At 41.5% G+C, this 16,161-nt stretch overlaps 1 protein-coding gene across 1 annotated transcript in view; it reads left to right on the top strand.

Annotated features, from left to right (window-relative positions):
- Window positions 1-16,161, top strand: part of necab1 (N-terminal EF-hand calcium binding protein 1) — a gene marked incomplete in the record, with an annotated part of 92,872 nt that overhangs the window by 59,602 nt on the left and 17,109 nt on the right. Inside the window, 3 exon segments of the mRNA XM_055877390.1 lie at window positions 5,915-6,036; window positions 7,674-7,750; window positions 15,941-15,994. Of these exon segments, the coding sequence (XP_055733365.1) occupies window positions 5,915-6,036; window positions 7,674-7,750; window positions 15,941-15,994 (253 nt within the window).

The raw sequence follows: 16,161 nt of genomic DNA, 5'->3' as shown, positions 1-16,161 counted from the left end.
CAACCAAGCGCAGAAAAAGTATTGCATAGAAAACAAATACAATTTTAACCTGGGTCTGAGAGTGCCACAGTGGCAGTACTTCTCTCACAGCATCCATCATGGATTCTCCACATCCTGCCGTGGAGAGAGGCTGGTTCCATCTCATTCTGGCCTCCGCCGAGTCTCCAACAAGCGGATGTTCCCAATTTTCAGGGGCAATGAAAAGAGAGCTGTAAGAGAGCATGTGACTCGACTTCCTCTTTTGGACGTTAACAAGGCACCACTCCATGTTAACTCCTTCTACACATTTAATGGATTGGTTGAACAGAAGAGAACCTCCCCCTCCGTTTTCTTCTTCTAGTCATGTATCTAGAGGATCTAGTTTCAGGTGTTTCTGTTACATCTGTCTACGTTGGGTTCATCTCATTCAGACTAATAATTACATAGACACACGACTAATGTTTAGAGGTTAGATCGTCATATCCTGCTATTTGACACGCTTCAGAGGCTGCCAGTCTCGATCAATTCATGTTTAACATCATCATTTAATGTCTTCATGGATTTGAAGTGAAGTTGGAAGTTGTTGAGCCTTTACATTTGGTTTTTTGGGATCATATCGCACCTCACATTCAGACTCTGGAATACGGTATACATTATATACCTCTATGGAAAAACTAATGCTGCTGTTTCTGTAATGCTTTTGCTGCTTAAAATTCAACTCCAGAAAATCCAGGTGGATAATTTATGTTCTTCCCCAGCTCTTAGCTTCAAGTCAAATCTGTTCATTAATAGCAACTAGTGAGCTTTTCCCCATGGATCCATATAGCCACAGAAATACCAGCTAAGTCCTTCACTATTTCCCTCGGGGCTTCAATTTACATTTAATATTACAGTACACCTAGAGAAAACAGACATGTTCCCTGTTTGGCTAAACATTGATGTTTGAAGATTCCATTCGGTGTAGCATGGGTTCCCAGGTTTGGTTTATACTGCGAGAGCCTGTGCCTGTAGCTGGTATAGAATACAGTGCATTCAGAAAGTATTCAGACCCCCTTGACTTTTTCCCCATTTTGTTTACGTTACAGCCTTGTTGTAAAATGGATTAAATGGTTTGTTTCCCCTCATCAATCTACACACAATAACCCATAATCAAAAATAAAATAAATTGTTGCAAAATTATGTATAAAGAACAACATGGAAATGTGGCATTCACATAAGTATTCAAACCCTTTACTCAGTACTTTGTTGAAGCACCTTTGGCAGCAATTACAGCCTCAAGTCTTTTTCGGTATGACGCTACAAGCTTGGCACACCTGTATTTGGGGAGTTTCTCCCATTCTTCTCTGCAGGTCTTCTCAAGCTCTATCAGGTTGGATGGGAAGTGTCCCTGCACAGCTATTTTCAGGTCTCTCCAGAGATGTTTGATTGGGTTCAAGTCTCGGGCTCTGGCTGGGCCACTCAAGGACATTCAGACACTTGTCCCGAAGCCACTCCTGTGTTGTCTGTCTGTACTTTGCTCCGTTCATCTTTCCCTCGATCCTAACTAGTCTCCCTGCCACTGAAAAACATCCCCACAGCATGATGCTGCCACCACCATGCTTCACCGTAGGGATGGTGCCAGGTTTCCTCTAGACGTGACGCTTGGCGTTCAGGCCAAAGAGTTCAATCTTGGTTTCATCAGACCAAAAAATTATGTTGCTCATGGTCTTTAAGTGCCTTTTGGCAAACTGATGTTTTTACTGCTGGCTGGGTTTAAGGCTAGTTAGAGGATGTGTTTACTACTGTCTGGGTTTACGGCTAGTTAGGGGATGTTTTTACTACTGGCTGGGTTTACGGCTAGTTAGGGGATGTGTTTGCTGCTGGCTGGGTTTGAGGCTAGTTAGGGGATGTGTTTGCTGCTGGCTGGGTTTGAGGCTAGTTAGGGGATGTGTTTACTGCTGGCTGGGTTTGAGGCTAGTTAGAGGATGTGTTTGCTGCTGGCTGGGTTTGAGGCTAGTTAGGGGATGTGTTTGCTGCTGGCTGGGTTTACGGCTAGTTAGGGGATGTGTTTACTGCTGGCTGGGTTTGAGGCTAGTTAGGGGATGTGTTTGCTGCTGGCTGGGTTTGAGGCTAGTTAGTTAGCCAGGTGGCTGAGACCCTGCTGTGTCCCAAATGGCACCCTATTTCCTGTAGAGCCCTATGGGAACTGGTCAGAACTATATAGGGAATAGGGTGCCATTTGGGACTCAGTCCCTGCGCTTCTAGAGACTCATCTCAGAAAATGCAATTGGCCCGGGACGATGTGTTGTGCAGAGAGAGCGTCCGATCACAGTCTGTTGTCGGAGTAACCCTTCCAATCACAGTCTGTCTGACGTCAGAGGCAGGTCTCTTATACAGCCAAAGAGCATCGTGAAATAAAGTTAGGTATTTATGACACTCTCTCTCCCATCCCTCCCCTCCAAAAGGCTATTGATCTCTTTGGCAGTGTTAATCCAGGACTATTCCCTTTGGCAGTGTTAATCCAAGGATGTTCTCTTTGGCAGTGTTAATCCAAGGATGTCCCCTTTGGCAGTGTTAATCCAGGACTGTCCCCTTTGGCAGTGTTAATCCAGGACTGTCCCCCTTGGCAGTGTTAATCCAGGACTATTCCCCTTGGCAGTGTTTATCCAGGACTATTCCCTTTGGCAGTGTTAATCCAGGACTGTCCCCTTTGGCAGTGTTAATCCAGGACTATTCCCTTTGGCAGTGTTAATCCAAGGCTGTCCCCTTTGGCAGTGTTAATCCAGGACTATTCCCTTAGGCAGTATTAATCCAGGACTATTCCCCTTGGCAGTGTTAATCCAGGACTGTTCCCTTTGGCAGTGTTAATCCAGGACTATTCCCTTTGGCAGTGTTAATCCAGGACTATTCCCTTTGGCAGTGTTAATCCAGGACTATTCCCCTTGGCAGTGTTAATCCAAGTCTGTCCCCTTTGGCAGTGTTAATCCAAGGTTGTTCCCTTTGGCAGTGTTAATCCAGGACTGTCCCCTTTGGCAGTGTTAATCCAAGGCTGTTCCCTTTGGCAGTGTTAATCCAGGACTGTCCCCTTTGGCAGTGTTAATCCAGGACTCTTCCCCTTGGCAGTGTTAATCCAGGACTATTCCCTTTGGCAGTGTTAATCCAGGATTTTTCCCTTTGGCAGTGTTAATCCAGGACTATTCCCTTAGGCAGTGTTAATCCAGGATTATTCCCCTTGGCAGTGTTAATCCAGGATTTTTCCCTTTGGCAGTGTTAATCCAAGGCTGTTCTCTTTGGCAGTGTTAATCCAGGACTATTCCCTTTGGCAGTGTTAATCCAGGACTATTCCCTTTGGCAGTGTTAATCCAGGACTATTCCCCTTGGCAGTGTTAATCCAGGACTATTCCCTTTGGCAGTGTTAATCCAGGACTGTCCCCTTTGGCATTGTTAATCCAGGACTATTCCATTTGGCAGTGTTAATCCAGGACTATTCCCTTAGGCAGTGTTAATCCAGGATTATTCCCCTTGGCAGTGTTAATCCAGGATTTTTCCCTTTGGCAGTGTTAATCCAAGGCTGTTCTCTTTGGCAGTGTTAATCCAGGACTATTCCCTTTGGCAGTGTTAATCCAGGACTATTCCCTTTGGCAGTGTTAATCCAGGACTATTCCCCTTGGCAGTGTTAATCCAGGACTATTCCCTTTGGCAGTGTTAATCCAGGACTGTCCCCTTTGGCATTGTTAATCCAGGACTATTCCATTTGGCAGTGTTAATCCAGGACTATTCCCTTTGGCAGTGTTAATCCAGGACTATTCCCCTTGGCAGTGTTAATCCAGGACTATTCCCTTTGGCAGTGTTAATCCAGGACTGTCCCCTTTGGCAGTGTTAATCCAGGACTATTCCCTTTGGCAGTGTTAATCCAGGAGTATTCCCCTTGGCAGTGTTAATCCAGGACTATTCACTTTGGCAGTGTTAATCCAGGACTATTCCCTTTGGCAGTGTTAATCCAGGACTGTCCCCTTTGGCAGTGTTAATCCAGGACTATTCCCCTTGGCAGTGTTAATCCAGGACTATTCCCCTTGGCAGTGTTAATCCAGACCTATTCCCTTTGGCAGTGTTAATCCAGGCCGTTTCCCTTTGGCAGTGTTAATCCAGGACTGTCCCCCTTGGCAGTGTTAATCCAGGACTATTCCCTTTTGCAGTGTTAATCCAGGACTATTCCCTTTTGCAGTGTTAATCCAGGACTATTCCCCTTGGCAGTGTTAATCCAGGCCGTTTCCCTTTGGCAGTGTTAATCCAGGATTTTTCCCTTTGGCAGTGTTAATCCATGACTATTCCCTTTGGCAGTGTTAATCCAGGATTTTTCCATTTGGCAGTGTTAATCCATGACTATTCCCTTTGGCAGTGTTAATCCATGACTATTCCCTTTGGCAGTGTTAATCCAGGCCGTTTCCCTTTGGCAGTGTTAATCCAGGACTTTTCCATTTGGCAGTGTTAATCCATGACTATTCCCTTTGGCAGTGTTAATCCAGGACTGTTCCCTTTGGCAGTGTTAATCCAAGGCTGTTCTCTTTGGCAGTGTTAATCCAGGACTATTCCCTTAGGCAGTGTTAATCCAGGACTATTCCCCTTGGCAGTGTTAATCCAGGACAATTCCCTTTGGCAGTGTTAATCCAGGACTATTCCCTTTGGCAGTGTTAATCCAGGACTATTACCTCTGGCAGTGTTAATCCAGGACAATTCCCTTTGGCATTGTTAATCCAGGACTATTCCCTTTGGCAGTGTTAATCCAAGGCTGTTCCCTTTGGCAGTGTTAATCCAAGGCTGTTCCCTTTGGCAGTGTTAATCCAGGACTGTCCCCTTTGGCAGTGTTAATCCAGGACTATTCCCTTTGGCAGTGTTAATCCAGGACAATTCCCTTTGGCAGTGTTAATCCAGGACTATTCCCTTTGGCAGTGTTAATCCAAGGCTGTTCCCTTTGGCAGTGTTAATCCAAGGCTGTTCCCTTTGGCAGTGTTAATCCAGGACTGTCCCCTTTGGCAGTGTTAATCCAGGACTATTCCCTTTGGCAGTGTTTATCCAGGACTGTCCCCTTTGGCAGTGTTAATCCAGGACTATTCCCTTTGGCAGTGTTAATCCAGGACTATTCCCTTAGGCAGTGTTAATCCAGGACTATTCCCTTTGGCAGTGTTAATCCAGGACTATTCCCCTTGGCAGTGTTAATCCAGGACTGTTCCCTTTGGCAGTGTTAATCCAGGACTATTCCCTTTGGCAGTGTTAATCCAGGACTATTCCCTTTGGCAGTGTTAATCCAGGACTATTCCCTTTAGTAGTGTTAATCCAAGGCTGTTCCCTTTGGCAGTGTTAATCCAGGACTATTCCCTTTGGCAGTGTTAATCCAGGACTATTCCCTTTGGCAGTGTTAATCCAGGACTATTCCCTTTGGCAGTGTTAATCCAGGATTGTCCCCTTTGGCATTGTTAATCCAGGCCGTTTCCCTTTGGCAGTGTTAACTCAGGACTATTATGCCTTCACCTCCCATGATGTCGTAGACAGCCGAGAGCTGTGTGTGTGTGTGTGTGTGTGTGCCTGCGTGTGTGTGTGCATATACTGTATATCTGTGGGTGGTATCGGGGAAAGGTTCCTGACTTCTCCCTGTGTGTGTATACTGTATATCTGTGGGTGGTATCGGGGAAAGGTTCCTGACCTCTCCCTGTGTGTATATACTGTATATCTGTGGGTGGTATCGGGGATAGGTTCCTGACCTCTCCCTGTGTGTATATACTGTATATCTGTGGGTGGTATCGGGGAAAGGTTCCTGACTTCTCCCTGTGTGTATATACTGTATATCTGTGGGTGGTATCGGGGAAAGGTTCCTGACTTCTCCCTGTGTGTGTATACTGTATATCTGTGGGTGGTATCGGGGAAAGGTTCCTGACCTCTCCCTGTGTGTGTTCCCCAGACGAGGCCCAGTGAAGCCTGATGTGCTGTCCATCCAGTGGTCAGGGAGAAGATCCAACCGAAGGCTTCAAAGAAACAACAGCTTGTCTCCTAACAACCCACTACTCAGCCTGGTCAACTCAGGTACACAGACACACACACACACACACACACACACACACACACACACACACACACACACACACACACACACACACACACACACACACACACACACACACACACACACACACACACACACACACACACACACGGTCTGTGACTCAGTCTGACTGGTATACTGTAGGACCAGCTGGTGACTCAGCCTGGTCAACTAAGGTACACACACACACGCACGCACGCACGCACGCACGCACGCACGCACACACCCACACACACACACACGGTCTGTGACTCAGTCTGACTGGTATGCTGTAGGACCAGCTGGTGACTCAGTCTGACTGGTATACTGCAGAACCAGCGGTTGACTCAGTCTGACTGGTATACTGTAGGACCAGCTGGTGACTCAGTCTGACTGGTATACTGTAGGACCAGCTGGTGACTCAGTCTGACTGGTATACTGCAGGACCAGCTGGTGACTCAGTCTGACTGGTATACCGCAGGACCAGCTGGTGACTCAGTCTGACTGGTATACTGTAGGACCAGCTGGTGACTCAGTCTGACTGGTATACTGTAGGACTAGCTGGTGACTCAGTCTGACTGGTATACTGTAGGACCAGCTGGTGACTCAGTATGACTGGTATACTGTAGGACCAGCTGGTGCCTCAGTCTGACTGGTATACTGCAGGACCAGCTGGTGACTCAGTCTGACTGGTATACTACAGGACCAGCTGGTGACTCAGTCTGACTGGTATACTGTAGGACCAGCTGGTGACTCAGTCTGACTGGTATACCGTAGGACCAGCTGGTGACTCAGTCTGACTGGTATACTGCTGGACCAGCTGGTGACTCAGTCTGACTGGTATACTGTAGGACCAGCTGGTGACTCAGTCTGACTGGTATACTACAGGACCAGCTGGTGACTCAGTCTGACTGGTATACTGTAGGACCAGCTGGTGACTCAGTCTGACTGGTATACTGTAGGACCAGCTGGTGACTCAGTCTGACTAGTATACCGCAGGACCAGCTGGTGACTCAGTCTGACTGGTATACCGTAGGACCAGCTGGTGACTCAGTCTGACTGGTATACTGCAGGACCAGCTGGTGACTCAGTCTGACTGGTATACCGTAGGACCAGCTGGTGACTCAGTCTGACTGGTATACTGCTGGACCAGCTGGTGACTCAGTCTGACTGGTATACTGTAGGACCAGCTGGTGACTCAGTCTGACTGGTATACTACAGGACCAGCTGGTGACTCAGTCTGACTGGTATACTGTAGGACCAGATGGTGACTCAGTCTGACTGGTATACTGTAGGACCAGCTGGTGACTCAGTATGACTGATTGTCTTTTTTTCTTCTACTTTAATCATGATCCTATTTTAATCAGATTATATTCACTAATTAACATGTCCACGTGTTTTAGAACTAGTGTTTCAAACTGAATTAGAAGCTGTATCTGTCTACATCGAGTCATTGGATGTCAATGGTCCAGAGAATTAGAGTACGCACACACACACACACGCACACGGACATATGGACACGCACACACAGCCCAAGCAGCATTATTCTATTCCAACTGAGTTGAGTTACATCCGATTACCCCATGTCAGAGGAAACGTGCCAATGCATTGTGGGTGTGTTCTGCTCCCACTCTGCCAGGTCTGTATGACGAGGACAACCAATGGATGACTCAGGTCAACAGACTCCAGAAGCTTATTGACCGGCTAGAGAAAAAGGTACATGGAAAATATACAGCGCCCTATTCCATCCTCTCGCTCTGGTTTTATTCCCTCAATATCCTTATCTTTATAACTCTCTCCATCTCTTTATAACCATCTCCATCTCTTTATAACCATCTCCATCTCTTTATAACTCTCTCCATCTCCTTATAACTCTCTCCATCTCTTTATAACTCTCTCCATCTCCATCTCTTTATAACTCTCTCCATCTCTTTATAACTCTCTCCATCTCTTTATAACCATCTCCATCTCTTTATAACTCTCTCCATCTCTTTATAACTCTCTCCATCTCTTTATCACCATCTTCATCTCTATAACTCTCTCCATCTCTTTATAACTCTCTCCATATCTTTATAACTCTCTCCATCTCCATCTCTTTATAACTCTCTCCATCTCTTTATAACCATCTCCATCTCTTTATAACTCTCTCCATCTCTTTATAACTCTCTCCATCTCTTTATAACTCTCTCCATCTCTTTATAACTCTCTCCATCTCTTTATCACCATCTTCATCTCTATAACTCTCTCCATCTCTTTATAACTCTCTCCATATCTTTATAACTCTCTCCATCTCCATCTCTTTATAACTCTCTCCATCTCTTTATAACTCTCTCCATCTCTTTATAACTCTCTCCATCTCCATCTCTTTATAACTCTCTCCATCTCCATCTCTTTATAACTCTCTCCATCTCTTTATAACTCTCTCCATCTCTTTATAACTCTCTCCATCTCTTTATAACTCTCTCCATCTCTTTATAACTCTCTCCATCTCTTTATAACTCTCTCCATCTCCATCTCTTTATAACTCTCTCCATCTCTTTATAACTCTCTCCATCTCCATCTCTTTATAACTCTCTCCATCTCCATCTCTTTATAACTCTCTCCATCTCTTTATAACTCTCTCCATCTCTTTATAACTCTCTCCATCTCTTTATAACTCTCTCCATCTCTTTATAACTCTCTCCATCTCTTTATAACTCTCTCCATCTCCATCTCTTTATAACTCTCTCCATCTCTTTATAACTCTCTCCATCTCTTTATAACTCTCTCCATCTCCATCTCTTTATAACTCTCTCCATCTCTTTATAACTCTCTCCATCTCTTTATAACTCTCTCCATCTCCATCTCTTTATAACTCTCTCCATCTCTTTATAACTCTCTCCATCTCTTTATAACCATCTCCATCTCTTTATAACCATCTCCATCTCTTTATAACTCTCTCCATCTCCATCTCTTTATAACTCTCTACATCTCTTTATAACCATCTCCATCTCTTTATAACTCTCTCCATCTCTTTATAACTCTCTTCATCTCTTTATAACTCTCTCCATCTCCATCTCTTTATAGCTCTCTCCATCTCTTTATAACTCTCTCCATCTCTTCATAACTCTCTCCATCTCTTTATAACTCTCTCCATCTCTTTATAACTCTCTCCATCTCCTTATAACTCTCTCCATCTCTTTATAACTCTCTCCATCTCCATCTCTTTATAACTCTCTCCATCTCATTATAACTCTCTCCATCTCTTTATAAATCTCTCCATCTCTTTATAACTCTCTCCATCTCTTTATAACTCTCTCCATCTCCATCTCTTTATAACTCTCTCCATCTCTTTATAACTCTCTCCATCTCTTTATAACTCTCTCCATCTCCATCTCTTTATAACTCTCTCCATCTCTTTATAACTCTCTCCCTCTCTTTATAACTCTCTCCATCTCCATCTCTTTATAACTCTCTCCATCTCTTTATAACTCTCTCCATCTCTTTATAACCATCTCCATCTCTTTATAACCATCTCCATCTCTTTATAACTCTCTCCATCTCCATCTCTTTATAACTCTCTCCATCTCTTTATTACTCTCTCCATCTCTTTATAACCATCTCCATCTCTTTATAACTCTCTCCATCTCTTTATAACTCTCTTCATCTCTTTATAACTCTCTCCATCTCCATCTCTTTATAGCTCTCTCCATCTCTTTATAACTCTCTCCATCTCTTCATAACTCTCTCCACCTCTTTATAACTCTCTCCATCTCTTTATAACTCTCTCCATCTCCTTATAACTCTCTCCATCTCTTTATAACTCTCTCCATCTCTTTATAACTCTCTCCATCTCCTTATAACTCTCTCCATCTCTTTATAACTCTCTCCATCTCTTTATAACTCTCTCCATCTCTTTATAACTCTCTCCATCTCTTTATAACTCTCTCCATCTCCATCTCTTTATAACTCTCTCCATCTCTTTATAACTCTCTCCATCTCTTTATAACTCTCTCCATCTCCATCTCTTTATAACTCTCTCCATCTCTTTATAACTCTCTCCATCTCTTTATAACTCTCTCCATCTCTTTATCACCATCTTCATCTCTATAACTCTCTCCATCTCTTTATAACTCTCTCCATATCTTTATAACCATCTCCATCTCTTTATAACTCTCTCCATCTCTTTATAACTCTCTCCATCTCTTTATAACCATCTCCATCTCTTTATAACTCTCTCCATCTCTTTATAACTCTCTCCATCTCTTTATAACTCTCTCCATATCTTTATAACTCTCTCCATCTCCATCTCTTTATAACTCTCTCCATCTCTTTATAACCATCTCCATCTCTTTATAACTCTCTCCATCTCTTTATAACTCTCTCCATCTCTTTATCACCATCTTCATCTCTATAACTCTCTCCATCTCTTTATAACTCTCTCCATATCTTTATAACTCTCTCCATCTCCATCTCTTTATAACTCTCTCCATCTCTTTATAACCATCTCCATCTCTTTATAACTCTCTCCATCTCTTTATAACTCTCTCCATCTCTTTATAACTCTCTCCATCTCTTTATAACTCTCTCCATCTCTTTATCACCATCTTCATCTCTATAACTCTCTCCATCTCTTTATAACTCTCTCCATATCTTTATAACTCTCTCCATCTCCATCTCTTTATAACTCTCTCCATCTCTTTATAACTCTCTCCATCTCTTTATAACTCTCTCCATCTCCATCTCTTTATAACTCTCTCCATCTCCATCTCTTTATAACTCTCTCCATCTCTTTATAACTCTCTCCATCTCTTTATAACTCTCTCCATCTCTTTATAACTCTCTCCATCTCTTTATAACTCTCTCCATCTCTTTATAACTCTCTCCATCTCCATCTCTTTATAACTCTCTCCATCTCTTTATAACTCTCTCCATCTCTTTATAACTCTCTCCATCTCTTTATAACTCTCTCCATCTCTTTATAACTCTCTCCATCTCTTTATAACTCTCTCCATCTCCATCTCTTTATAACTCTCTCCATCTCTTTATAACTCTCTCCATCTCTTTATAACTCTCTCCATCTCCATCTCTTTATAACTCTCTCCATCTCTTTATAACTCTCTCCATCTCTTTATAACTCTCTCCATCTCCATCTCTTTATAACTCTCTCCATCTCTTTATAACTCTCTCCATCTCTTTATAACCATCTCCATCTCTTTATAACCATCTCCATCTCTTTATAACTCTCTCCATCTCCATCTCTTTATAACTCTCTACATCTCTTTATAACCATCTCCATCTCTTTATAACTCTCTCCATCTCTTTATAACTCTCTTCATCTCTTTATAACTCTCTCCATCTCCATCTCTTTATAGCTCTCTCCATCTCTTTATAACTCTCTCCATCTCTTCATAACTCTCTCCATCTCTTTATAACTCTCTCCATCTCTTTATAACTCTCTCCATCTCCTTATAACTCTCTCCATCTCTTTATAACTCTCTCCATCTCCATCTCTTTATAACTCTCTCCATCTCATTATAACTCTCTCCATCTCTTTATAAATCTCTCCATCTCTTTATAACTCTCTCCATCTCTTTATAACTCTCTCCATCTCCATCTCTTTATAACTCTCTCCATCTCTTTATAACTCTCTCCATCTCTTTATAACTCTCTCCATCTCCATCTCTTTATAACTCTCTCCATCTCTTTATAACTCTCTCCATCTCTTTATAACTCTCTCCATCTCCATCTCTTTATAACTCTCTCCATCTCTTTATAACTCTCTCCATCTCTTTATAACCATCTCCATCTCTTTATAACCATCTCCATCTCTTTATAACTCTCTCCATCTCCATCTCTTTATAACTCTCTCCATCTCTTTATTACTCTCTCCATCTCTTTATAACCATCTCCATCTCTTTATAACTCTCTCCATCTCTTTATAACTCTCTTCATCTCTTTATAACTCTCTCCATCTCCATCTCTTTATAGCTCTCTCCATCTCTTTATAACTCTCTCCATCTCTTCATAACTCTCTCCACCTCTTTATAACTCTCTCCATCTCTTTATAACTCTCTCCATCTCCTTATAACTCTCTCCATCTCTTTATAACTCTCTCCATCTCTTTATAACTCTCTCCATCTCCTTATAACTCTCTCCATCTCTTTATAACTCTCTCCATCTCTTTATAACTCTCTCCATCTCTTTATAACTCTCTCCATCTCTTTATAACTCTCTCCATCTCCATCTCTTTATAACTCTCTCCATCTCTTTATAACTCTCTCCATCTCTTTATAACTCTCTCCACCTCCATCTCTTTATAACTCTCTCCATCTCTTTATAACTCTCTCCATCTCTTTATAACTCTCTCCATCTCTTTATCACCATCTTCATCTCTATAACTCTCTCCATCTCTTTATAACTCTCTCCATATCTTTATAACCATCTCCATCTCTTTATAACTCTCTCCATCTCTTTATAACTCTCTCCATCTCTTTATAACCATCTCCATCTCTTTATAACTCTCTCCATCTCTTTATAACTCTCTCCATCTCTTTATAACTCTCTCCATATCTTTATAACTCTCTCCATCTCCATCTCTTTATAACTCTCTCCATCTCTTTATAACCATCTCCATCTCTTTATAACTCTCTCCATCTCTTTATAACTCTCTCCATCTCCATCTCTTTATAACTCTCTCCATCTCCATCTCCTTATAACTCTCTCCATCTCTTTACAACCATCTCCATCTCTTTATAAGTCTCTCCATCTCCATCTCTTTATAACTCTCTCCATCTCCTTATAACTCTCTCCATCTCTTTATAACTCTCTCCATCTCCATCTCTTTATAACTCTCTCCATCTCCATCTCTTTATAACTCTCTCCCTCTCTTTATAACTCTCTCCATCTCTTTATAACTCTCTCCATCTCTTTATAACTCTCTCCATCTCATTATAACTCTCTCCCTCTCCATCTCTTTATAACTCTCTCCATCTCTTTATAACTCTCTCCATCTCTTTATAACTCTCTCCATCTCTTTATAACTCTCTCCATCTCTTTATAACTCTCTCCATCTCCATCTCTTTATAACTCTCTCCATCTCTTTATAACTCTCTCCATCTCTTTATAACTCTCTCCATCTCTTTATAACTCTCTCCATCTCCATCTCTTTATAACTCTCTCCATCTCATTATAACTCTCTCCATCTCTTTATAACTCTCTCCATCTCCATCTCATTATAACTCTCTCCCTCTCCATCTCTTTATAACTCTCTCCATCTCCATCTCATTATAACTCTCTCCATCTCTTTATCTCCATCTCCATCTCTTTATAACTCTCTCCATCTCCATCTCATTATAACTCTCTCCCTCTCTTTATAACTCTCTCCACCTCTTTATAACTCTCTTCGTCTCTTTATAACTCTCTCCATCTCTTTATAACTCTCTCCATCTCCATCTCTTTATAACTCTCTCCATCTCTTTATAACTCTCTCCATCTCTTTATAACTCTCTCCATCTCTTTATAACTCTCTCCATCTTTTTATAACTCTCTCCATCTCCATCTCTTTATAACTCTCTCCATCTCCTTATAACTCTCTCCATCTCTTTATAACTCTCTCCATCTCTTTATAACTCTCTCCATCTCCATCTCTTTATAACTCTCTCCATCTCTTTATAACTCTCTCCAATTTCTTTATAACCATCTCCATCGCTTTATAACTCTCTCCATCTCCATCTCTTTATAACTCTCTCCATCGCTTTATAACTCTCTCCATCTCCATCTCTTTATAACTCTCTCCATCTCTTTATAACTCTCTCCATCTCTTTATAACTCTCTCCATCTCTTTATAACTCTCTCCATCTCCATCTCTTTATAACTCTCTCCATCTCTTTATAACCATCTCCATCGCTTTATAACTCTCTCCATCTCATTATAACCATCTACATCTCTTTATAACTCTCTCCATCTCCACCTCTTTATAACTCTCTCCATCTCTTTATAACTCTCTCCATCTCTTTATAACTCTCTCCATCTCATTATAACCATCTCCATCTCTTTATAACTCTCTCCATCTCCTTATAACTCTCTCCATCTCTTTATAACTCTCTCCATCTCCATCTCTTTATAACTCTCTCCATCTCTTTATAACTCTCTCCATCTCTTTATAACTCTCTCCATCTCCATCTCTTTATAACTCTCTCCATCGCTTTATAACTCTCTCCATCTCATTATAACTCTCTCCATCTCTTTATAACTCTCTCCATCTCTTTATAACTCTCTCCATCTCTTTATAACTCTCTCCATCTCCATCTCTTTATAACTCTCTCCATCGCTTTATAACTCTCTCCATCTCATTATAACTCTCTCCATCTCTTTATAACTCTCTCCATCTCTTTATAACTCTCTCCATCTCATTATAACCATCTCCATCTCTTTATAACTCTCTCCATCTCTTTATAACTCTCTCCATCTCCATCTCTTTATAACTCTCTCCATCTCTTTATAACTCTCTCCATCTCATTATAACCATCTCCATCTCTTTATAACTCTCTCCATCTCTTTATAACTCTCTCCATCTCCATCTCTTTATAACTCTCTCCATCTCTTTATAACTCTCTCCATCTCTTTATAACTCTCTCCATCTCATTATAACCATCTCCATCTCTTTATAACTCTCTCCATCTCTTTATAACTCTCTCCATCTCCATCTCTTTATAACTCTGTCCATCGCTTTATAACTCTCTCCATCTCATTATAACTCTCTCCATCTCTTTATAACTCTCTCCATCTCTTTATAACTCTCTCCATCTCTTTATAACTCTCTCCATCTCTTTATAACTCTCTCCATCTCCATCTCTTTATAACTCTCTCCATCTCTTTATAACTCTCTCCATCTCATTATAACCATCTCCATCTCTTTATAACTCTCTCCATCTCTTTATAACTCTCTCCATCTCTTTATAACTCTCTCCATCTCCATCTCTTTATAACTCTCTCCATCTCATTATAACTCTCTCCATCTCTTTATAACTCTCTCCATCTCTTTATAACTCTCTCCATCTCTTTATAACTCTCTCCATCTCCATCTCTTTATAACTCTCTCCATCTCCATCTCCTTATAACTCTCTCCATCTCTTTATAACTCTCTCCATCTCTTTATAACCATCTCCATCTCTTTATAACCATCTCCATCTCTTTATAACTCTCTCCATCTCTTTATAACTCTCTTCATCTCTTTATAACTCTCTCCATCTCCATCTCTTTATAGCTCTCTCCATCTCTTTATAACTCTCTCCATCTCTTCATAACTCTCTCCACCTCTTTATAACTCTCTCCATCTCTTTATAACTCTCCATCTCCTTATAACTCTCTCCATCTCTTTATAACTCTCTCCATCTCTTTATAACTCTCTCCATCTCCTTATAACTCTCTCCATCTCTTTATAACTCTCTCCATCTCTTTATAACTCTCTCCATCTCTTTATAACTCTCTCCATCTCTTTATAACTCTCTCCATCTCCATCTCTTTATAACTCTCTCCATCTCTTTATAACTCTCTCGATCTCGTTATAACTCTCTGCATCTCTATCTCTTTATAACTCTCTCCATCTCTTTATAACTCTCTCCATCTCTTTATAACTCTCTCCATCTCTTTATAACTCTCTCCATCTCCATCTCTTTATAACTCTCTCCATCTCTTTATAACTCTCTCCATCTCCATCTCTTTATAACTCTCTCCATCTCTTTATCACCAGCTCCATCTCTCTATAATTCTCTCACTGGTCACTGACTTGTATGAGTCACATTGCAGTAAACATGTAAATTACTGAAGTATTTCTTAGCAAGGCAAAGCAACTACACACAAACACACACACACACACAAACACACACACACACACACACTGACTGAGTCTCCGGTTTCTTCCAGGAGGTTCGAATGGAGCCAGTTGACGAGGAGGTGTTGGAAGGAATAACCAAATCAGTAACTTATCAACTATTAGTATTACTTCTCGCTTCTGTCTGTCTGTCGCCCTGTTCGTTCTGTCACTGTGTTCATTCTGTCACTGTGTTCTGTCTGTAACTGTGTTCATTCTGTCACTGTGTTCTGTCTGTCACTGTGTTCTGGTCTGTCTGGTCTGTCTGGTCTGT

The sequence above is a fragment of the Salvelinus fontinalis genome, chromosome 22 (genome assembly GCF_029448725.1).
Source record: "Salvelinus fontinalis isolate EN_2023a chromosome 22, ASM2944872v1, whole genome shotgun sequence".
In the NCBI taxonomy this organism is placed as follows: Eukaryota; Metazoa; Chordata; class Actinopteri; order Salmoniformes; family Salmonidae; genus Salvelinus; species Salvelinus fontinalis.
The sequence above is the reverse complement of the archived record's forward strand: the minus strand, read 5'-3'. Positions and strand labels throughout refer to the sequence as shown.